Here is a 23879-nt window from a genome sequence, read left to right as displayed (position 1 = left end):
TATGGGAGTATTGCCAGCCTTCTGGCCCCATTGCCATGGAAAGAGATTTCTGGATCAGCAAGTTTCTAATTTATTTTGTTTTTTCTTTGTTCAAGGGAACAGACTCTGTCCTGGAAATATTCTATGTCCTCAGCAAAGAAGAAGTTCAGAAGAAATTAGAGAAGAAAATGAGGAAAGCAAGGAAAAAAGCCAGGTGAATGGCTTTTTTATTTATTAATAAATAAATAAAAGTATTTATTAGCAGTACATTTCATTTTTATATCTTTCAGTTGATACATAGAGGAACAATGCCTATTATATGTTATTTAAGAAGAATATCAGTAAAATGGTCAAATTAAAATGGTAACACTTTAAAATTCAAGGTACAACCTATTTATGTTAATATTTCTGATTCAAACAGAGGTTGTATTTTTTTGTCCTAGGCAAAAGTCAAATGTGGAAGAGGAAGAACTTGATATCAGTATAGAGTGCAGTCTACAGGAAAAGATTCAGCGTCTTATTAACATCAAGGCTTCTGCTAAAATCAAGTGGGTTTCAAGTACTAAGGATGATAAATACATATTTATTGTTTGTTTATTTAAAAAGGAAGCCAGTGCAAGTGCTGAAAAAACAACAGTAATACTGTAAAATAACCCAACTATTAAAAGTGTACTTAAACCATACAAAAAATTACTGATTGCTACTAATATAGTCCTTTTTCATGACAGCCCCAACAAATTGATTCATAGATCACTGTATATTATAGGGGGTTGGATAGTCCCTGCTTCACTTTTAATATAAACACAAACCTTGGACCAAGTTAAAGAGAAAATTGTAATTTAAATATTTTTGACAATAAAGAGAGAAGGAAAGATTTTCTGTAATACGAAATGAACATGGTCAGCTACAATTCTGTCCATTCTTTCTGCTCTGCTAAACTGTTTTTGGTGAAGTGGGATTTGATGTAGCTTAACAGAGACATTCTAGAAAGTAACAGCGCACAACGGGTGGGGCCATGTAATTAAATACTAACATGGCTGCTGAATGCTGAAGGTGTATGAGGAAGGTCAAAGGCAGAGACATGTTGGTTACACATGTGGAAAACGGAGTGGGAGAAAGCTATAGACTGTGTAGGTAAAGGCTAAAGTTTTTGGAAAGTAAGATTCCAGCATTCTGTTGTTATCTCTTCATGACATGATGGATGTCATCTTTCCTGGGATTGTTTTCAATAATGACTTCTTTTGAGGCCTGGCATGCTTTTGCTCATGTCACGAATGATATATCTTAACCATCTTGTCTTCTGTTTGGCCAATTTTTCCAAGGATCAGGGACTTTTCCAATGATTCTTTTCAAAATATTTAACGTTGAGCTTCATTGTAGTACTTCCAGTAAGCAGTCATTATTAGTGCTTCCACTAGTGTTGAATAATTTGTTCTTCTTGTGGCTCAAGGTATTCTCAAATATTTTCTCCAGCACCACAGTTCAAAATGTTTCTTTGTTCAGTCGTACAAGATTTCAGTAGGCAAATTAGGTGGCCCTATACATCCATGTTTTTAAAAGCTGTCCACAGTTTTGGGGGTTCTACACAGTTGTAAGCCTTAGTATAATTAATAAAGTAAAAATAAATATCTTTTTGGTATTCCCTTGTCACTTCCATTATCCATTGGATATTAGCAGTGTGACCTCTTCTGATTCCAGCTTGTATGTCTGGTAGTTCTCATTTCATGCGTTATTGAAATTTAGATTGCAAAATCTTGATTTTTATCTTACTACCATAAGTAATAAGTGCACATCATTCAGTAGATTGAGCATTCTTTAATACTAATTTTGGAATTGGAATATAAACCTATCTTTACCAGTCCCTTGGGCAGTGATCTGTTTTCTGTATCTGCTTACAAAACACAAGTAGCATTTCAATTGCATCATTTTATAGGATTTCAAACATTTCTTTCAAATTTCAAACATTCCTATTTCTAACTTTTTTTAAAGTTAGTCAAAATCTTCCTTTTTTTCTTCTACTGGATTATGTTATATCAGCCCAAAGTTTCAAAAGGATAAACAAATTTTAGGCGCAATTGTCTTCGGGGGGGGGGGGTCATATAATTACGGCAAATGAAGCTTATATTTATCCTTTGTTGGCCTCTTTTACACATTACTGTTCGTAACTCATTTAACACTTACATGACAATTACTGCCTTTTTTATTGTTGTTGTTGTTATTATTCTTTTATTGAAACAGATCTTTTGACTTGATACTCAATCCAAAAGGAGAGCTGAAGGCCACCTTAATGCTCCAGAACAACATGATTGAATGTTACAGCCTGAAGTCATCAGGGCAGTGTCCCCAAGTTGTGCAGACATCAAGGATAAACATTGGAGGTCACCGTACTGATGTCAGAACAGTGTCATTTAGCTCTGATAACATCGCCATTCTCTCTGCTGCTGCAGAATCAATTAAGATTTGGAACAGGTATGAAATCTCTCTGAGCACTGAAGGAAGACTTCAGTGGCAATACATGTTTATAAGGATTGTTAAATGTCTTCAGGTGTGAATCCAGACTTTTAATATGGAATCCAGGAAAATGTGTAATGTTTCTTCCATTGATCTCTTGGCATCATTGTCATTTTGGAAAACAGCTACATAGGGGGCCAAGAACAATTGTGCAGATTGCTAAGCTAATTTGATATTAGCTTTCTAAGGATTAGTGTGTGGTCTTTTTTATTTTGACTTTCTCATTTGCCATAAGTTGCAGGCTTGGGGGAAAAGTAGACAAGCACTCCTTCAAGAGAATGATGGAAAGAGAACCTGGTGGGGAGAGAAAGCTTTAAAGCCCTCAGTGAGGGAATTCCAAACTTGTTTATATGTTACCTCTCCCCATATACTAGAGTGAATTACCCAGTGAAGGTGAATTATTATAGACAGAAGGGAGGATTCTATTTACCAAATAGTACACTCTTAAAATAGGAGAGTCACATTTACTTGAGAATACAGCAGTGGAGGTAGATGTCTTTGTGTTGTTGGATTTTTCCTAGGGTAAGTTGTCTTACATTTCTGGGCCATTGCAATGCTTTGTGCAATGGGCAGTCAAACTGAGTATCACTGTGCTCAAGATATTACGGTTGCCATAAAGATTGTTCAGATTCTGGAATAAGATTTTCAGTGGCTGCTAGTCCTAATTTACATATTCCTCCTGAATCGGGGATTTCACGTCTCTCAAATCCAGTTCCGGGAGTGCCCCTGAAAATTGTTAGATGGTTTGTGAGGCATCTGGTTGTTCACTCTCGAAAATTGAAACTACTCATCACCATCTCAGAGCCACTTCATTGGGATTCTTTCTGAATGATCAAAAATCGTTTCAAAGCACTGATCTAATTTATGTTTCCCTATTCTACTGAATTTTGGAGGTAATTCCGAAACTGGGGAAAGCAGAAGTAGGTCAGTATCTCTTGACAGTTCTTAGAAAGAACAGAAGATTTTCAGTGGCTGCTAATCTTAAGGTAGTTGTTTCTCCACAAACAGCAATGTTGCGATTTCTCCACTAAATGAAGCTGGTGAAACGAAGGCAGCTTCTGATAGCCAAAGATAACTTCAGATAACCTTGGTTTGAAAAGTCTATGAGCAAAGTTTAATTTTATACCCAGAGCAGATTTCTAGGCTCTGGAAATTGTAAGGAAGACCCAGTTCTTTAACTGTAAAGATACACTCTTGGCACATTGATGATCTTGAAGCCGTACTAAAATTCCAAAGTGATCATGATACGCCCCAAGCTGGTTCACTCCTATTGTAGAGGGTACATCATGTACACCTACAATTACTGTTTTTCCAGTTGCATGCTGTGCAAGCCACTTTCCACATATCATAGCTCAGTATATGGTTTTGTTTGATTTGGCTAGCTTTTATAAAATAGTATATATTTGAAGAGAAATCTGGGGCTAAATATACTAATCTACATTGACAGATTTTTCCTGCCATTTATATAATTGTAAGAATTTTTCTTTTCCAAAAGTATCTCCAGTAAACTCATTTCCTGTGTATAAGGTGGATCTCTTTGTGTGCTCTTTCTTTTCCCAGGACTACCTTGCAGTGTATCCGGACCATGGAGTGTGATTATGCACTTTGCTCCCTTTTTGTCCCAGGAGATAGGCAGGTCATAGTAGGAACAAAGGTAATTGCTCATCCTTTCTGAAGCATTAGGAGATCTTGCTAGTAATGTCATATTTTTAATAAGAAAAATCATATCTAATCCATACAGAACATTACAACTTCTTTGCAGAAGTTTTATACTGTTGGAGACCGGTCTTTTACAAATGTCCCATCTTTTTCTGTCAAGTTTGCTTTATGTATGGTTTCTAGTGGTCCCCTTCAGGCATTGCTTTGACCCATCTCAGTTGTTCTTGACTTTTGACAGGGACAGACAGAGCTTCTCTTCTTCTCCTTCCTATTGGTAATTATTCTTTTCAAGCTAATTCTGAATCCTTCTCTCTAGTTCTTTCCTTTTTCAAAAAAATAAGCTTTTAGTTTCCTTCCATTCTTCTTTATGTTCACTATAGCTTTGATTGTGGTGGGAGAAGTTTTCTCAAATATCAGAACAAAAGTTCTAAGTAATCCATCCATGTTTGAATAATTAGGAACAAATAACACTTCACCTGCAGTGGAATGTGAGAATGACCTTGGAAGACAGGGGGAAGAGATGGTGCCTAGGGAACGGTCAGATAAAAGGGGGAGGAGCCTGCAACTGAGTAACGGGTAGAGAAAGAAACTTAGAAAGGACCCACCCTAACTGATGAGGTGGTAAATAGAGATGGCAGGAGACTTGTGCTTTCAGACTTGCAAGATTCTGTTAATGTAGCCTAACAATAAAGTAGAAGTAGCTTATCTGGTTGTGTTTCCTGTCTGGTTTACCTGGGAGGGCTGACATCACCCTTCCCCTTAGGACTCCCATCAAATGGTATCACTTGTCCACCTGTCACCAGTTCAGCAGCACAAAGGAGCCTACAATTCCTACTTCTATGCAAACAGCTGGTTCTCAAAAAGCAGTCTTGATAGTACACCAGGGACCCCAGCATTGACCAACGTGGCTATCCCAGCTGTTCTAGTGATAGGCTCACTCATGGGGGCTATGATTCTCCACAAGTCTGAGACTATCAATGTAGGAATCCATAGCATAGTGCCTCAGATCCCCTTCCAGGAGGGATGTATTTTGGAATCCACACTTTGGGAGAGCAAGAAGCTCTTGGCACCTCTCCTTTGATTTCCTCCTTTTGCAGTAACAGGACTCACCTTTTCTGAACCCTGCAGTTAATGCTTCCAGTTTGTTCCTTGCATTGGCACTTCCTTCTGGTATAATCTTTGAAAAATTACTGGTATTGATAGCTGATATAAATCTGTGTAACGCCTGACAATTTAAATTTTTTATTAGGTTGGAAAGCTGCAGCTATTTGATCTGGCTTCTGGGTGTTTATTGGAAACCGTTGATGCTCACGAGGGGGCTCTGTGGTCCATATCCCTTTCTTTTGATCAGGTAGGTCAAGCCTAAGTTTGTTCCTTTTTACTTGATTGTCTTGATAGAGTTATGCTCAAGGTGACATAATTGCTTGTAATAACATGTGCCCATGAAATCCAGTAGACTTTTTGGGGATGGGGACGCAGGTGGAGTAGGATTCTGTCACTTACTGTAGAGATTGTCATTATCTTCCAGATGGAATACGGCTATGTGAATAATACATTTTGATATGCCAGATGATAGCTCCTGGAATGCTGCTGACCGTGCCTGATTCTTGTCTGCCTTCTGCAATGCTTTGCAGACCATGTGTTTAATGAGAGTATATTACTTAAAAATAAGTTATGTTGGCTTTTCAGGTATAATGTCAGAGCAGGTAGATTTTCACATTATGTTGAATATCCATGTGATAGTAATAATAGTTGATAAGGGAAATGGGAGGGTAATCCTCTGTAGGTATAGAGTCCAATATAGACTTTGGATCGCTGAGGATTTTAGCTTATGTTACAAACCTGTATTATCATGGAAATAAGCTAGCAATTGATTTCCCACTCCAGGAAAACAAACTGGCTGGGCTCCAAGGATCTTTTAATGCTGCTTCTCCTCTAAACCATTTCCAGTGTGATTACTCAGGGGAAGTATTCTCATTGGAGTTGGTTTAGAGGAGAAGAAGCAGTAAAAAACTGGAAACACAAATTGGCGATGGTCTGCCAACAAGTGGAAGTGTTTTCACTTCAACTCACTGGCTTCTCTGGATATAATACACACTTGAGATAGAAGAGTGAATAAAACAATATTGAAATCTTTTGCCGTGTCATCTTTTATATGTAGCAAAAGTAATCATGCTTAGTTTTAATTTAAATGATTTTCTCCTTCAGCGTGGTTTTGTAACAGGAGGAGCGGATAAATCTGTCAAGTTCTGGGAATTTCAGCTGGTGAAAGATAAGAACAGTGTCCAAAAGAGGTAAGGGTGTTTTTCTAGGAATTAATAACATTTGAACTCTGAATTTTATTCTCACTTCTACGGCAGATGAGACTCACAATTGTTGTGAGTCACAGCATTGTTGATACATATAGTTTTGTAGCATGATCTGGAGTGCTCCCTTTTTAACACAATAGACAGAAAAATATTGTATATCTTCTGGACTGTAAAATCCTAATTGTTGTTTCATACAAATAAATATGTGTATATCTTTACATTAATCTCCCTCCTTTTTATAATGTATATTCTTCTCCACTTTTAATTACTTCTTGCACTAAATCAATTCCTTTATTGGTAGGATGAATAAAAGTATATTTGAACACTTTGAAAAAGATGACATTTTTATTGAAGCTGGATTTTTAAAAAATATTTAAAATCATAAATATTAAGTGTCCTATGTTTAAACATTTGGTTCCTATTATCTGGATATAGTCTATTAGAACTACAGTTTATCTCTGAACTAATTCCTTTACTAGATGTACTGAGTTAAAGGAAGCTTTTCAATATAAATGGAGAATGAGTTTAATCATTTTGGGGAACATGTAAATTGCTTATCAAAAGCAGGCCTTTCATTGTTCTGGCCTATGCAGTAATTCTTTGGCCTTGTTTTAGAGTCATCTTATTTTATCTGCCACCTTTTATTGTGAAGGCGGAAGTGAGCTATGGCACAGAGAAGTAGGAAGTAGAAAGAAGCAACTAAATTAAATTGTCCATTGGGCAAATTATTTTCTGTGTTCCAGTAAGTAGTTTTGCAAACTGTTGTGGGTGCTAGTTGTAAAAACAGGTTCTATATGAAAGGATGGGATTAAGTGTGGTCCTGCACCTGACCTGGAGAGCTGGATGAAAGCAATGCAGGATGCTTAGCTGATGTCACTTGGCGCTGTCAGTGAAGCTCTGTTCCTCCATGCAGGCAAGTAGAGGAACCTGTTGCTCCCCCTTGATTTCTGAATCTAACTGTGCCTTAAGACTGCATATATTGTACTCATCCCATCCCAGGCTCTCTGTGAAGCAGACACGTGTTTTGCAGCTGGATGAAGATGTTCTCTGTGTTCGGTACAGCCCCAATCAAAAACTTCTGGCCGTTGCCTTACTGGACTGCACTGTGAAAATATTCTATACTGATACACTCAAGGTAACCATACTACTTTCAGTTCAGATATCAAATGAAGGGAACAAGTGGGGATTCATTTTAGGCATACAAAATTTTACATTCCCAGTTTGGTGTGAAGGAGGCAGCCATACAATGAGTTAATTTCTCCCTATGACCAAGGAAGAGGTGGCCAGATCTTGATCCTGTCTCTCTCTGGCTGCTTTCTTGTTCTTTCACTCCCTTTGCCAGGAATAATTCTCTGTTTCTCTGATAACTTCCTTTTGTGGCCTATTTCTCTGTTAAGTTTTTTTTCACTGTTTCATTTCCTTTCTGTTTAATTACTTCTTTACTTCCTTCTCCTTAAACTAAAAACCAAACCAAACTTTCCTGTCTGTTTCTTTGTGGAGTATTAGAAGAAAATTATTCAGGAAGTCAAAAGCACCCTTGAAAAGCTGGACGGGTAGGGGGAGCAAGTAACAAACAAAGGCCATGCCGTATTTACGGATAAAGCTAAGCAAAGTTTACTGTTGTAGGCTTTCATGGCTGGTATCTGTTAGGTAGTGTTGGGCTTCAAGATTTAGCGACCGTGGTCTGGAGAACAGATTTCCTGACATTTCGCTGGCAGCTGTGGCTGGCATCTTCAGAGGCAGAGTGGTTTGCTACGCAGATCACAGGCAACTGAGCCAGGACTGATTGGGCTCCTGTCTTTATAGCCAGGTGTGCTGGCTATAAGCAAAGTTGCTGCAGCCATTCCTTTGAAGGATAATGCAATTTTCCCAGAGGGCATCATTAGCACTAATAGAAGCGAATATGTGTAGCTCAGGGTTGAACTGTGGAGTCCTTGGGGTTTTCTGAACTTGGTTGTTTTCTTGCACACGTTTTGCTACCCCGCTAGGTAACTTCTTCAGTGCTAGCTGAACCCCAAGGACTCTATCATTAGCACTCTCTGTAATTGGGCTTTAATGGAGATAGATGATACTTCTGACAATGCTCTAAGTAACAGTCTCAGGTAACTGAGCTGAAAGAAAGGACAAAACCCTCAAGAGCACAGATTTGGTTGTTTTCTGCACTGATACTGTTAAGGATGCTATTGCAGTGATATTAGCTGCTTTTGAGGGAGGAATTTAGATAATTTTGCTCAGCCTCTTACATATGCATGCCTTTCTTATGCAAAAGTATTGAAAAGGTCTTTGGCCAACAGTCTGATTTAATGTCTTAAGGGACCTATTGATGATAGTAGAGAACTGCTTTGGCTCCCCATTCCTCACCAGTATAAGAGGAAAACAAAAGAAAGAACTTAGTCCCTCTTTTGAAACTTTTAGTTCTCCTCCTCTTCCCTCTTGGAACACAAAAAAGAAGCCATTTCTTCTAAAGCTGACAAATGTCCTCAGACTTCCAACCTATGAATGAATGCTAGATATCTGAGGACTCTTAAGTATTACCAGAATAGTCTAGTCCACCTAGAAGTCAGAAAGGGATTACAGTGGTGCAGGGTATGTACTTATTTCCAGGGACCATGATAGCTGACATCAAGATCCCATTTATATATGCGCTAGTGATTTTCCAGAATCATAGTCGCAAGGATAATAATCAGAAATGCAGTGAAGAAACAATCAAGTCTTCCAAAAAAGTCCATAAAGCCGTTTCTTTGGAATATGCTTTTCTCACATCAAGTATGGGCTCTCTCATAAAAACGTTACTGTATTTGCACTTTTCCCATGAAAGGAACCAGAGCCAGATAGGATAAAAATCTGGGTCACAGGTTTCCTGCCTTCCTGGGCAGTAGGGGAAGATGAATCCATTGCGTGGATTCCCTTTCACATTGCACTGAAAATTACTCCCATGATATCCAACCTTTCTCTCCCTTTGTATGGAAGCACGTTGTACTGAAAGTAGCACATCAGTAATGTGACCTGAGAGACCACCAGAATTAGGATATCTATTAATTGTGAATGAGCATAGAGATGAATTAATCATGCAAGATGATGAAAAAGTACTTCTTGGGTAATGAAAACACAGAATACAAACTCGCTCTCTTTCACTGCTGCCAACTTTTGGTTTCTAATGGTCTGTTCAGGCCTTTATTTTAATTTTGGTATTCTGAGATTTTTAGCATATTTTAAAAGAGCAATTTCATCTAAGTAGTAATGGAAAGAATAGTAGTATTTACTAATACTTATCCAATTGCTGATTACTTATCCAAAGTTCAGTCCTTAACTTTACTGTCAGCCCTACAGCAGGTCGCCAAGGAACCTAGCATGAAACCTGGGAAATTGCTGTTGAAGTTGATCATGCTGAACTTGATTGTCCCAGAAGCAGGCACGATGTGGGGGCAGCTTCCTCTTTTTCCTTACAGAGCAGGCTAAATCTGCAGTGCCCCAAGTGCCTATGGGCTGGACAGTGGGTCAGCCGAAATAAAAGCATGACTTGAAGTGTGGGTGAAAGCTGGAAAGATCTAGGTGTTTACCTACCCTGTACTTTTTAAAATGTGTAACTGAAGTCTTCTTGGTTTTCAGTTTTTTCTTTCTCTCTATGGCCATAAATTGCCAGTGCTGTGCATGGATATCTCTTATGTAAGTATGCCATGCTTTGGAGATTCTGGGATGGTTTTATGCTGGAGGAGTGTGTGTGTGTGTGTGTGTGTAATACATAGAACTTGTGATTTACTTATTGTGCTATTTAATTTGTGTAGCATATGCCTATTGATGTTGTCTGTGATTTAAAAGACTGATGTAATGAAAAGCTGAAAGCTTCTCATAGCTTGAGTGAACTTGATTGATTGATTGATTGATTGATTGTTGGTCTGTCATGAAATAGTGTTGCCTATCAATGTCTGTATCAAGTGTACCAAAAATAAGACTTGTATTGGTTACCTGGTGACAATTAATGGCAATTCCCTTTACCTGCTTTGGAACACACTGCAGGATCCTGTTCTGCTCCAGAAAAAGGTGGGCGCACATGTAAGTCTACACGGAACTGCAGGAATACCCAACTGATAAGGTTCTTTTCCCTCTGTTCTGCTGAAGGATGGAGCGTTAATTGCAACAGGCTCTGCTGACCGGAATGTGAAGATCTGGGGCTTGGACTTCGGGGATTGTCATAGGTCTCTTTTTGCCCATGATGACAGGTAGGTCAAACAGGAATCAGCATCGAGATCTGTTTGGTGTGAGATCTCTCTGTAAAAGTGAAACATTTTATATTGTAGTCTCTGTAGAAGTACATATGGCATATGTATGGCACTTTTCAGGACAGTGAAATTCCTAGACTTGAGCACCCTAGGAATCGTTCTTCCTTCCTCTTCTCAACTAACAGCTTTTGGCATCCGGCCATCTCAGTTGAAAACATAACAAGAGCCTTTTCCACACAATTTGCAGTTCTCCTTTGTGAAGCTGGAAGGACTTACAGCTCCCTTGGTAGATTCAGATATGAAGCACAGTACACGATATTTTGTGGGCTTTCATTTATAGCAGTAGAGGGATTTCTTCAGAAATTTTAAACGGTAAAGATGTACACAGTGTTTTGAGCTCATAATGGCAGTTTGAAGTATGTGAGAGAGTTTTGTTTTGGGCACTGTGTTTTTTTCATGAACTGGGAACAAAATGCAGCTTTTTCAAGTCGCAGGTGATATGATTGGAGAATTATTTTATATCTTGCCACTGGGCTGTTTTGTTTTTGTTTTTTAAGCCCTTCCTGGACCATTCCAGCAGCACGGTCTGGTCATGCCCTGTCGCCATTGGCTTAGGCTGGATGGGGTGATGGGAGTGGGCAGAATGCTGGAGTAAAGCAGCAAAAAGCCATTCTGAATCTGGCTGCTGTTGGTGAGATATTTAAAAAGGAAGATCAGGCCTATTGCAAGAAATTTGCAACTGGATCATGACTCATGCTCCTACTGTTGGAGCTGGTGGGGCAACACCTATTCAACCCATCCCAATTCAGTTCAGGTGTGCTGCTTTGGGGTTTTAGTTTTCATTTTCAAACACTCTAATGGGATGGGGGGTTAGAGGAGAAAGACTGATTCTTTCTTCTATCCCCTTGCTTTTCAATTCAGGCTTTAATGTTTAAAAGGATATCCATTGAATAGAGCCTCTCCCATCCCCACCTCTTTTACAGCTTGCTTTTAAAGCTTATTCCATCACTTTCCTCTGGTTTAGGGTTAGCCTAGTATATCCAGGTGATTCTTACTCTCTGCAAATCTCTGGAATAGAGGTTCATAACTGAGACCATCTCTGTTGTACTTCAGTGGTTTCTGCTCCGTAACAAAGGGCAGAGAGAACCAGGCTGACCCAGGTTGTTCTGATGGGTCTTTTCACACAAAAGAGTCTGTATGAACTCCAGAAGAATCAGTTCAAACTCCTTCCATTTGAAGATATATGGCTGTAGATGTACATTTTCCGGAAATTTTAAAACCAGGACAAACCGTAACGTTTAGAAAAAAAAAATTGAAATATAAACCTAAAGACACTTTAGGAGCAGAGAATACATTGCATATGACTGTTGTGTGTTTGTTAAATTATCTTGGTTTATATGGTAAATTTTAAGAACATGACTGAGCAGTTTTCCCCCCAAATACCAACTTCAATTAAAAATTGTATAGGGTAAAATATATTAATGTAGCCAGCATACCATAATATGCTGAATTCAGAAGACTTTTATCTTTCAGTAAATCTACTTGCATTTGGAGTGTGCAGCTTTTCAGTTATCTTCTTCCCATTTTAAAATACCCTTCATGATGTGAATATGTGAATGGTAATTTGGAAATGCTAATGATCTTCCATATCTTCTCATAGTTAACCACCTTCTTCTTTCATTCTTTAGTGTAATGTATCTTCAGTTTGTTCCAAAGTCCCACCTCTTCTTTACAGCAGGAAAGGACCACAAAATTAAACAGTGGGATGCGGATAAATTCGAGCATATTCAGACTCTAGAGGTAAAATAAAAGATCTCTCTGAATAGACTTCTCCTGAAATTTGCTGTGTATGTGTGTGCAGACCATTTGGAAGTTATAACTGGTCCAGAAAGTGGTGGTGTGGGCAGTGATGGATATGCTTCATTATGACCATGTGACTCCACTGTTCCTTGAGGTGCTGTGGCTACCATTTGGTTTCCAAGTGCAATTCAGGGTGCTGGTTATCACCCATAAAATCCTTCACGGCATAGGCCTGATTACTTGAGAACTGCTTGTCTCCAAATGTTTCTGCCCATCCAGCGAGGTCAGGCAGAGTGGGTGCACTTCGGATCCCATAGATTAGCACTGTCATCTAGCAGGACCCAGGAAGTATGCCTTCTCTGTCATGGCCCCTGCCCCCTGCTCCCACCCTGATGATGTTGAGGAAGCTACTGAAGAGCTGGCTGTTCTCCCAGGCATCGGCAGATTGAGCCCCAGTTGGATGAGTGTTCTGTTTGTATGTCTATGTTTCGGGTGCTTATGAATTCATTCCTTTTATAATATTTTTTTTACTTTTAAAATTGTGAGTTGCTCCAAGTCAAGTAGACTCTAAATTAATAAAACAAATAAATTTAAAAATTAGCTTCTTCCCTTCCCTATAACTAACCATCTGTCTAATTCATAGGGACATCACCAGGAAGTGTGGTCTCTGGCCATCAGTCCCAATGGAGATTACCTTGTCTCCAGCTCTCATGATAAATCATTGCGCCTCTGGGAAAGGACAAGGGAACCCCTTATTCTGGAGGAGGAGAGGGAAATGGTAAGAAATGATCAGAACTTCCCTTTTGAATCTGCTCCGAGGAATTCCTATTCCAGCTCTGTTAACATATGTGTTCATATATACTTGTATTATTAGGGCTTTTTCTTGAGTTCATTGGTGTTCCCCTACTTGCAGATGTATCTGTTAACACCGAGGCTTCACACTGAACAGGCTATAGTGTCAAGCTATTGGTTTTACAGGAGGAAGTTGTAAATTTTCATTACTGGCTGTTCAGTCAAGATGTTATTTTATTGCTGTATTGCATTTATATTCCACCTTTTTCTGGGAGTGCAGCATACGTGGAGGGGGGGGTGTTCTCCCCTAATGTTTAACTTTCTTGGCAGGGTAGTTGTGAGGATAATAAAATTGGGGAGGAGAGAAGCAAATACTCCCCTTGAACTCTTTGGAAGAAAGGCAGAATAAAGATCTCAGAGCTGGTTGGAAGGAGATACATATGGGAAAAATAGGCTTCTTTGGATATTCTGAATCTGGAAGAATTGTTTTCCATTATAATAGAATTGGACATGCTGACACACGAAATAATTTTCTTTTGCAGCAAAGAGAAATAGAATATGAAGATAGTATCGCTAAGGAAGATCAGCCAGTGGTAAGCAACGTGTGTTTGGACAGCAGTTTTCTCTTGCTTCTCAAGCTTCCTGGCGAGACCTGTAGTTTCTTGGGGGCCTCAAGATGGAACTGAAAGGTTAGATTGGGATGTGTTGTTGTGGATGTCAACAAGCTGACTAGTATTTCCTGGACTGTCTTCGTATTTGAACTGCCTGGTTTTAGGTCAAAGTTAAAAATTACTGGGAAACTTGCACTACTGAATAAGCTAAATGCTAGTTCCAGAGTTTACCTGTATTTTTCCGTGATTAGCTTTGTTGGACATCATTATTATATACATAGCAAGGTGTTTTTTGTGAAATTGTTTCAGATCCCCCAAAAAGGAATCTCTGCTGAAAAGCTTACCCTGCGTTTTACATTTTCTTACTTGATTCTAACCCATACTGCCTTCCTTCCTTTTTAACCCCATAAACCCTAATATGGAATCAGTACCCCTGTATATTCAGTTTTATCTAGCTTTATTATGCCCAGCAGAATTAAGCACACACAGGTCCTTCAGGAATAGCCATAAGCTTTCAAACTAACTTCCAGTTCACACTTCCCTGTTTCTTTTTTCTTTTCCAAGATTCGCATTGCTGTGTCAATGTAATATTTAGTCTTTTGGTCATAGAATAGCGCATGACTCTTTCCTAAGTTAATGAGGAATTATCTCATTTGTTTCTTGGTTTTGCCTTAGACTTCAGTAGGATTGCCTCAGTTCTCTCCCTCCCATGGTAATAGTTAAAATAAATAAAAACAAGACTACAAAAGAACATGTGGAAAGACACAAACAGAAAACAAAGCAAAATTGGACTGCTTTCAAAAACACATTTTTGAATTGACTCATTTCAGCTGGGAAGCAACAGTGACTAATATTGCCATCCTTGTCAACCTTGTGCTATTTATACCACTCAGTTTAGCATAATTTCCCTGTCCATAAAAAAACAGAAAGCATTTGCCCTGGACTATTACAGAACTTGTATATATACAAAACATTTCATGGAAATCCGTGTGGCACTATTATTCCAATTCAAATACAGAATCATGGATGTTCAAATCAAAATGGAGCTAAAATTACAGCAGCTATAATTAGATTGCAGGAGATGTGGCTCTATTTTACAGGTGTTACTTTTAAAATGTTTTCTTTCTTCTCAGGTTCCTGGGGAGATTCAAGGCGAGGCTGGATTAGCTGGGAAGAAGACCATTGAAACTATCAAGGCAGTAAGTTTGACTTTTCCTAGAATCCTCTACTAGAAGGAAAGATTCCCTCTTTTTTGAAGACGTAATTGCAGATATTCATATCTCTCCTTTTAAAAAAAAAAAGCCTCTGTGTCAACTGCTGATCAGAAAGGTGTCCAGAGTAAGCACAAACTTTCTAACATAATTGAATTAGGCTATCTACCTATTTACCTGCCTATGGTTTCAGTGGGAGGTAGACCTATAAGTGAGTAAGAATCATTACTGAAAAACTCAACTTCTACATCATCTCATTCTTCTAGCAGTTGAATGATCAAGGAAGAAATGTTAGTGTCTCCTTAGCCACACTTTTGGGACTTTTGTCAGTGCTACAGCAGGATTTGAAATTACTACAGTATGCCATACTGGCATTCCCTGCCCTAAAAAGTAAAATGCATTTGATTTTTCCAGCACTGCATTTGCAGTGACTCTAGACTGCAATTATTTACTCTAGCTTAATACATATTTTTACTCTAGCTTAATAATATTCTTTTCTCTCTCTCTCTAGGCTGAACGGATCATGGAAGCCATTGAACTCTACAGAGAGGAGACTACCAAACTGGAAGAGCACAAGGCCATCTGCAGAGCTGCTGGAAAAGAAGTAAGGAAGGAATTGCTCGTGTTTTGTTCAAGGCAGTGTGAGCAAACCTATTTATTAACAAAGAGAATGCTTACAGAGCTGAAAAAAAGGAGATAACTTAGAAAGTTTGCTCCATTGGTCTGATGCATAATATTCAGATGATCTTAGTATCTTTGAGATCCATGCTCTAAAGTGGACAAAAGAGCATTTGTCACTTACAATGAAAGTTTCTTCCCGTTTGATGTGACAGAATCTTCCAGATCGTCCGAGTGAAACCCACCTACTGCCTAAGAATGCAGGAAAATCCCATAACAAGATCTGCTATTATATGAGCTTTGTTAGGTTTCTCCCTTCAGTTCTCATTCTTGGCCAAATTGAAATGAACTTTAGAAAAGTCCCTATTTTATTTATTTAGCATATTAATATAGCCTCCCATCTCACAAACAGGTGATTCTGGGCGGCGTACAACACAACAACAGTTAAAAACTCCATAACAATCTAAAAACAGTCAAAAATAAAGTAAACAGATAAAGTAAAACAGATAAAACCCAAGAAAGCGGGAGAACAAACATCACTTAATCTCATACAGTACAGCCACCTTGCAGGCTCTCTCTGGCATCCCTCCCTCCCTCCCTCCCTCCCTCCCTCCCTCCAAGGCTGGTTAAAAAGCCATGAATACTTGAAAGGATCTCATATAAAAGAAGGTCAGTGCCTATTTTCTCTTTCCAGAGAGAATAATGGACTTAAGTTACAGGAAGGCAGATTCCACATAGGTATTAGGAAAAATTTCCAAAGAGCAAGAGCAGGGTCATCCTGGAAACAATTACCAACCAATTAGTTGGTTGACCGCCTTTCACTGGTGGTTGTTCAGGAGGAAGCTAGACAGTCATCTGTCAGGGAAGTGTATTGAGTGTCGGACTCAATCACCTAAATGGTCCCTTCCGGTCCGTATGACAGGACACAGAAGACTGTTCTATCCCTAGAGGAAGTTGGCTAAAAACCAAAAGCTCACATGAGACACGACGTGGTCTTGAATGCCACCTTTGCTCCAGACAGGAAGAAATATTCATTGTGAGCGAGCTTTGCAAGGCTCTCAGCGCAATGGCTTTGCTTTGGAATTAGGGACTGAATATAACAATCAGATTGCCGATAAATGTAGTACAAGTCTTTGTTTGTGGAAACGACATCCATTTTTGTTTCTCTCTCAAGGTATTGCTGTTGTTTAGTGCTGTTTAATACCTGTAACAAAGTACTGACGCCAATGTTCCGTGTTCTCTTCACATTTGATTCATCTCATGTTATCTCCCTGCCTATGTATTTGTATTATTTTCTTCAGTTGTAACAGCTCAGATTTGAGCTTGTATGTATAAAATGTGTTACTTGGAGAACCATGTTCTTTTCAAGAAAGGTTCTTTGCTGTTTAGTTATGTGTATATTTGGGCAGGGTAGATTAAAAGTATATTTTATGAATGAGTGGATTTGAGTCTACATGTTTTACAATTGTGACAGTCAATCAGAAAAAGCAGTTTCTTTTGTCAATTGGTGGTGAAATGATGGATTTAATTTCTCAAAGCAAGATATATTAGCAAATTACTTTTGAGCTTCCAGATAAGTTAATTATTATTGTAACTCAATTTATTTCTGCAGGTTCCCGTTCCTGTAAACCCAATTCTCCAGGCATATGGCAATATTTCAGTAAGTCTGATTTTAGTCATTTGAAGGAATTTTCTTTGCATAAAAACAGATCCTAAGTAGAAGTACATATGTCATGTAAGGGCCTGGGGCAGAGTTCATAGTGGATGGGAAATTATGTTTGTGTGTTTCTTTTTTTATCCTTTTCAAACTTACTTAGTGTTTCTATAATTTTATGTTTTTGTAAACTAAAATTTCCATGAACACTATAACCTTAATGCAACTTACGTTCATTCTCTTTGTCCAGTGGCAGAATTGTTTGAATTACCAACCTTTCTGCTGAATCCAGCTGTTTTTTTTTAATAACTTTCTGTTTATCTTCATTTTATTTCTCATTTGTTTTTTTAGGGTTTTTTTTATGTATATGTGAGGCAGGTCACACAACCCTCCACATGCAAAGATTTTAAAAATTGGAGCTACATATTTGCAATCCTGAGGAAAGATGAAATTTTGTGTTCATATTTCTGCCTGAAAAACTGTTTCATAGAACAATCTCTTGGAAACTGTTTTGTTAGTATAACTTAGTAACATAGTGTAAATAAGAATGAAAATGAAATGGAGTGAACCTTCCTTAACTAAAGGATTCCTCAAGACACTTGGCCTTTTCTCACATTTACATTTTGTTTTGCTACAAAAGTAAATCTGGCAGCTAATAATAAAATGGCATTGATTCCTTACACTTACCGTATGTAGTTCTTGGGAAAATAGACAGCAAAGCTACATTAAAATTAATTTCCAACAGTTGCTGTATAATTTTCTGTTTTCCAGTTTCTTTACAATCTCGTTTCCAATTTCTTTACATATCAATCAAATTGGTACATATTGGTAGCAGTGTCTGTTTAATTGCTTCTTTGGGCAATTAATTACTTCTTTAATTACTTCTTTGGGCTTACCAAAGAAGTAATTAAACAGACATTGCTACCAACACGTACCAATTTGATTAATAAACCTCCAACACAATTGGTAAATGTAATGCAATTTCAAGAAGATGTAGTGCTATTATAAATTACTTTATAGTCAGTTCTTGATGACTTGCTGAAATAAATCAAAGAGAATAAAGAATTTTAAGTCGTCTCATCAAGTTTGAACACAAGGTCCTTATCCGATATATTTAAAACTTCTAAAAGAGCTTCTTGCTTTTGATGTATGCATTTATTTCTGATACTTACATTTTTAATGTTAGCTTTTTAAGCTTTTCCTTGGAAAACAGGCTCACACGGTAGTACTCTTACCTGAGCTCTGTTTTTAGCAGATGCGAATATGATGTGAGCTGGTCATTTCTCTGTGAGGGTTGTTTGTGTAGTGAGGTACAGAGAAAAATAGTATTCATCCTAAAATAGCGCTGAAAGTTAAGAATTTGAATTGATCCACCGTAGCTTTTGATGGAATTATTTTTATTTTTCCTTGCAGCCTTCTGCATATGTATTGGACATTCTCAAAAAGGTGAAATCAAGGTGCGTTCCAGAAACTTCTTACCAAGAGTCTTGTGAATTTGTTAATAGCTTGTCTAATGGGAGCTGCTGAGGCACAAGCTGGAATGGCTTCAGCAAGCTGAATCTACTTTGTACAACTAGTTCCATGTTCTGTTTTCATAATCTGTAGTTTTGTCAAGCTTCCAAGCGTACTACATTAAGAGAATTTGCTCTAATGAAGCATTGAGCACTGTTGAATATATAGCCTGTCTAAACATGGTAATATCCTTGGAATCCCATGACAAATGCATGTTGTGGGTCTTAATTAGATGAGCATACAGTTTTACTGCCTCTCCGAAATTCTCCTTAGCCCTAATGAGCAGAGTAAGTTGCAGGCCTATCACTGGAAGCATTTAGACAGAAACAATAAAAAAAAGTTTCTTTCCAATTCTCCTTCCCTAACCTCTCTCAGATGTGCTAAGAGGAAGCGAAATAGAATTTCTGAGTGTTAAATGAATCATAAAGCATAACTAATATTCTTCTAGAGAGCCAGTTCACTCAAGTGCTTATGTAACAAATTGCCATCTTTTCTTTTAAGGAAGGTCTGGCTATGTGTATTGATGGTTCTAAAACTAGAAATTGCTCTAGAACCTGGATGGGCAATATGTTGTTGGATTGCAATTCCTATCATACTTCTTCATGATGGGTAAGGCTGATAGGAGCTGGAGCTCACCCGTATGCTGCCTACCTCTGCTGTAGAATTAAATTAAACCACATTTCACCCAGGACAGAGATTCTCAAACTTTCTGTGTCCAGAGCCCACTTGAGAGGCTGGCCATTCAGGAAAAAACTTCAGGCATTTGCCTGTAACTCTTATCATCCAGCTGGCTGCAAGTAAGGAGAGCCAAGAGACCAAGTTGGAGCAAGGCTGAGAACCAGAAGTAGAACCAGATCCACAGGTTGGAACCATTGATTCAGAGTGATCCCTGTTTTATTGATCAGGCAAATTCCCATTCCTGGAAGGAAGGCAGTAATAGTGCCAGGACACTATTCCTTCCCTTTGCCTTGAGCATCTGCTTTTCCACCCTTGTTAGAGAGAAGTCTTACTGACAGGTTTGTTTGTTTTTTTAATTTTCTTGGTGCTTGATGTGGAAATGATGATCTTAGTTCCCTCTCTCCCTCATAGTGAATTGGAAGAATCTCTTTTGGTTTTGCCCTTCTCCTATGTGCCTGACCTTCTAATGCTCTTCAATCAATATCTCCAGTTGGGTCTAGAGGTAGAGTTGCTCTGCCGGGCTCTCCTGTTTTTGCTCAGGTAAATTGAAGGGATTTTTCATTATTATTTTTTTTCCTATCAGGTATATTACTATTTTCTTTAAGACTGAAACTGGCTGACTTACAGTTTAGCATGGAGAAGGTAATCAGAATTCGGCATGCTAAGAAGGCAGATTTGAAATTAATAAAATTAAATCAATAGCTCGGATTTTGTTCATAGCTTAGCAGTTCAAGTTTAGTCACTAGAGCATAAACACACTCTGAAAGTTGCTGGATAACAGTATCACCATTTTTGTTGATTTAAAAACATAACCCCAATAGAATCAGTCTCTAATCAATGAACATTTCATCCAAATTAGGCACCAGTTTTCCCAATCCCTTTGTCTTGTACAAAGTATAGTCCTTCACTTTCTCTGATATCTTGTAATTGTCAAAGGCTGGCAAAACAAGAGCCTGGCAATATCAAGCAATTGTTCTGCAGGCAACCCTGATCAGCATGCACATTCAGTTAAAATGGGAAATGCTGTTTATCTCGTGAATTGCTTTAATGTTGTTGGCAAATGCTATAATTGAGACTGAAACCCGACGTGTTTGCTTGCTCACTTGTTTGCTTGATTTCTGCACCACCCACTGTGGGTGGTGTGCAAAAATCAAGCACGATAAACTGCACCCCACAATACGTTTAAATTATGAATGGCTATATAAGACATAAAAAAATAAGCTTAATTTTTTTCTGAAAATATGTAGCTGCAGATTATTAGGGCTGGATGAAAAAGATGTGCTTCTAAACCCTTCTTAAAGGTCAGTGTGGATTGGCAACTCCGTATCACACTGTCAGGTCCACGTAAGAGGCCCCATCAGGGAGAGGGCTTGGCCCCAGGTAGCAAGCAGGTGAACCAGCTGCCACTAAAACAGGCCTCCTTAGATACGCCTCAGTAGTTGGTGTAAATCTTGCTGGAGGCGGCGTTCTCACAGATGTTCCAGGGTTTTAAAACAACAAACAGCATCTTGTATTGTGCCTGGAAAAGAGTCAACAGCTAGGGTGGCGTTTTCAAAATAGGGATAATACGGCCTCTGCAGGATAAATGGGAGACCAGCCTGGCTGTTTCATTTTGTACCAGTGGAAGTTGCAAGTGACACGTGGGGTAGCCCTATGTAGAGCTCATTACAAAATTCAAGCTTCGAGGTTACCAGCAGGTGTGCCTTGGTTTTTAGGCTTGGACTAAAGATTTGTGAAAATGACAAATCACAGCAGGAAATTTTTGTTCTTGTCGAAGGCCACATTTTTCCCACTATGATGTCAGGGGCTTGAAGCAAGTGAGGAGTGAGAAGAAAACGACTGGGGCTACTTTCTTTTCCCTGCCTCTTCCTCCTCACTCAGTAAGCTGTCTGAGGAGCTATAACTAATGCCAAAGACCTGCTATTACGATTATTATAATTATCTGTCTTTCTGTCTCTATTCTCTGTATCTATCATTGAGTGCTTCCCCCCTTTTACTCCTGTCATTTCAGTTTCGTGCCCAGTTTTTGCCAGTGGCTTGAACTAATCTCTTGCAAAGAGATTCCTCCCCTTCCTCACCCTTCCACAATTTCAGGGTTTGTTATTTTTTTCTTTCCATGCTGCATGAAAATAGGTCAACAGCTGAAGTTTTCCCACTCTCCTTTCTGGCCCTGAGACTTCATCTTGAAATCATGGGCAGCAGTTTTGCTTCCATAGTTTAGACAAAATTCCTCCTGAATTAGTCAGGAACCCAGACCCAATATCTTGCTAATCTGAAAAAAATTAGTTTTTCTGTTTTTTCCTCCTAGGATACATTTTGGGCAGATCACAAGCAATCAGCTTCTTGTTCAGGTGATGGAGAACCTGAAAAAAACCACCATTTCAAGAGTCAGTCAAGTGAGAGTAAGTGTGCAGTGGCACAATATTTCTGCATGTTTAAAAGGTGCTGGTTAAGAATTTTAGTCTGATCTCCCAAGCTCTGCACTTCCTTGTCCAGTGTCATGGAAGGGGCAGCGACTGAACTGATCTCGCTGAGTATCATCTGCCTTTCAGTTAAGAATTATCAGCATGCCTCAGCCCAGCTCCTTTCTCCAGTGCTAGGAATATGGAGTGGGATGCAAAAACTCCCATGATTTGTTAGGTAATGAGTGGCTAGAATTAAAGCTTGTTGGTATTTTTTTAAAGATTTTTTAAATCCCATCTTCAAGGTGGCGAACATACCTAATACTCCTTCCTCCTCCTATTTTCCCCACAACCGGCCTGTGAGGTGAGTTGGACTGAGACTGGCCCAGTCACCCAGCCAGCTTCATGCCTAGAATTCACTAGAACTCAGAGTCTCCTGGTTTCTAGCCTGGTGCCTTAACCACTACATCAAACTGGCTCTCATTTGAATGTATTTGAAATATAGAGGAAGGCTTGCTGGGTAAGCTAGTAGTTAGATGCAAGCTGCTAGGATTTCTTTTTCCCCAGTTTTGAATCTCATCTGAAATAAAAGGAGGATAACATTGGTATTATCTTACAGTTTTACAGTGGATGTCAGGATTGCTGAGATAATTGAGCATTGAAATAGTAGCAAGTGGAACTAAGTAGATGATGCCAAAAGGGAAAAAATCTTTAATAGTCTTCCCAGTCTTTTCTTAAACTTCACTGTATTTGTGCTCCACCTCTAGGATGTTCTGGGATTTAATATAGCTGGTCTCCAGTTCCTAAAGAGAGAAGTTGAAGCCAGGGATGAAGTGACTTTTTTTGCTGATGCTACTGACCGATTTGAGGAGAAAAAGAGGAAGAGAAAGAAGAAACAGAAGATGATTCTTGCAGTACTATGAGGCAGTTTGCCAAAGGATTTGTTGCCGTGCGAGAACACTGTGATGCCTACTTCCACATACTGAGGGGGTGTGATTTTCATGGGCTTGGGAGGGTGAGAGATCTGGGGAAAAATCATGTTGAGTTTTTATCCACAGGTTTTGAGATGGGTTGTAGGAGATCAGGACTATCCCTTCTTATGTGTTCCCTGCTCTTAGCAGCTACAACTTCTCCTGATCTGTTGCTTTTGCTCACCTCCTATCACAGGACCCCACGTTGACTCTCACCCCACTCATCCTAATGGCAAATCATGAGGATAGAGCTTCCTGCCCTCTTGCTGGATGGATGAATATTTTAGTCCTGTTCTCCCCACCCTCTGAAAAAAAAAAGAAAAAGCAGCAATTGTTCAGATTTGATGTGGATATGAATAACGTGTTTCACACAATATAGCTCTTTGGCCTGATCTGAGAATTGATCTGTCTTTACAATTTGAGGTGGTTTCGTTTGTACTCAGTTTTCATTCTCATTTTTGCTATTTAATGAATTTATCATTTCAGTAATAGCAGTTTGCATTTGACTCATTATTTTCTGACGTTAGTTTTGGGGCAGAAATAGGACTTCGTGTTTTACTCATTGAAATGGAACAGTATATTCTTTCTCCAATGGCTACAAGATTCAGATTTTTAGGATGATATGAGTATTGACCTCAATTGCGTATTAGTTGCCATTTGTAGTTCCATAAATCATTTGCTCCTCTATGGTACAAGCTCAGTTGTACATCTTGAATCCCAGCAAAATTCTTCTAGCTGACATTTAGAATTTACTACCTGGCATTTAGAAGTTAAAAATTAGCTCTCCAGATGTGTAGTAGGAGAATGAAACTCATTTTTTGTAGCCTAGTAAGGCATTTGGTTTTTTCATTTAACCTAGAAGGTCTCTGAACACTAGCACCAGAAAATGCAGTAAGCACATTGGCAGTATTATAAAATAAGTATTAATGGGTTATCAGTTCTATGCTAGTAT

The 23879-nt window shown here is 38.8% G+C and overlaps 1 protein-coding gene across 2 annotated transcripts in view; it reads left to right on the top strand.

Moving 5' to 3' along the window:
- WDR3 (WD repeat domain 3) overlaps positions 1-23879 on the top strand; it is a 46090-nt gene that overhangs the window by 10225 nt on the left and 11986 nt on the right. The window contains exons 8-27 of one of the 2 annotated variants that reach the window (XM_088138606.1): positions 96-193; positions 423-527; positions 2218-2448; positions 4051-4144; positions 5399-5500; positions 6358-6443; positions 7458-7593; positions 10068-10124; positions 10578-10678; positions 12367-12478; positions 13122-13256; positions 13813-13863; positions 15015-15080; positions 15604-15696; positions 17323-17370; positions 18778-18821; positions 19966-20094; positions 21863-21956; positions 22724-22880; positions 23124-23418. In XM_088138606.1, coding sequence (XP_087994732.1) covers positions 96-193; positions 423-527; positions 2218-2448; positions 4051-4144; positions 5399-5500; positions 6358-6443; positions 7458-7593; positions 10068-10124; positions 10578-10678; positions 12367-12478; positions 13122-13256; positions 13813-13863; positions 15015-15080; positions 15604-15696; positions 17323-17370; positions 18778-18821; positions 19966-20094; positions 21863-21956; positions 22724-22879 — 1938 coding nt within the window. In that variant the 3' untranslated portion in view covers position 22880; positions 23124-23418. Of the gene's footprint in view, positions 1-95; positions 194-422; positions 528-2217; positions 2449-4050; positions 4145-5398; positions 5501-6357; positions 6444-7457; positions 7594-10067; positions 10125-10577; positions 10679-12366; positions 12479-13121; positions 13257-13812; positions 13864-15014; positions 15081-15603; positions 15697-17322; positions 17371-18777; positions 18822-19965; positions 20095-21862; positions 21957-22723; positions 22881-23123; positions 23419-23879 lie in introns of those variants that run through there. The other variant, XM_088138607.1, reaches the window with a different exon arrangement.

Source organism: Python bivittatus, unplaced genomic scaffold (assembly GCF_059951505.1).
Source record: "Python bivittatus isolate LINGU-HERP-01145 unplaced genomic scaffold, Pbiv_v1 ctg000270_np1212, whole genome shotgun sequence".
NCBI lineage: Eukaryota > Metazoa > Chordata > Lepidosauria > Squamata > Pythonidae > Python > Python bivittatus.
This window is presented reverse-complemented; position numbering and strand designations above follow the sequence as displayed.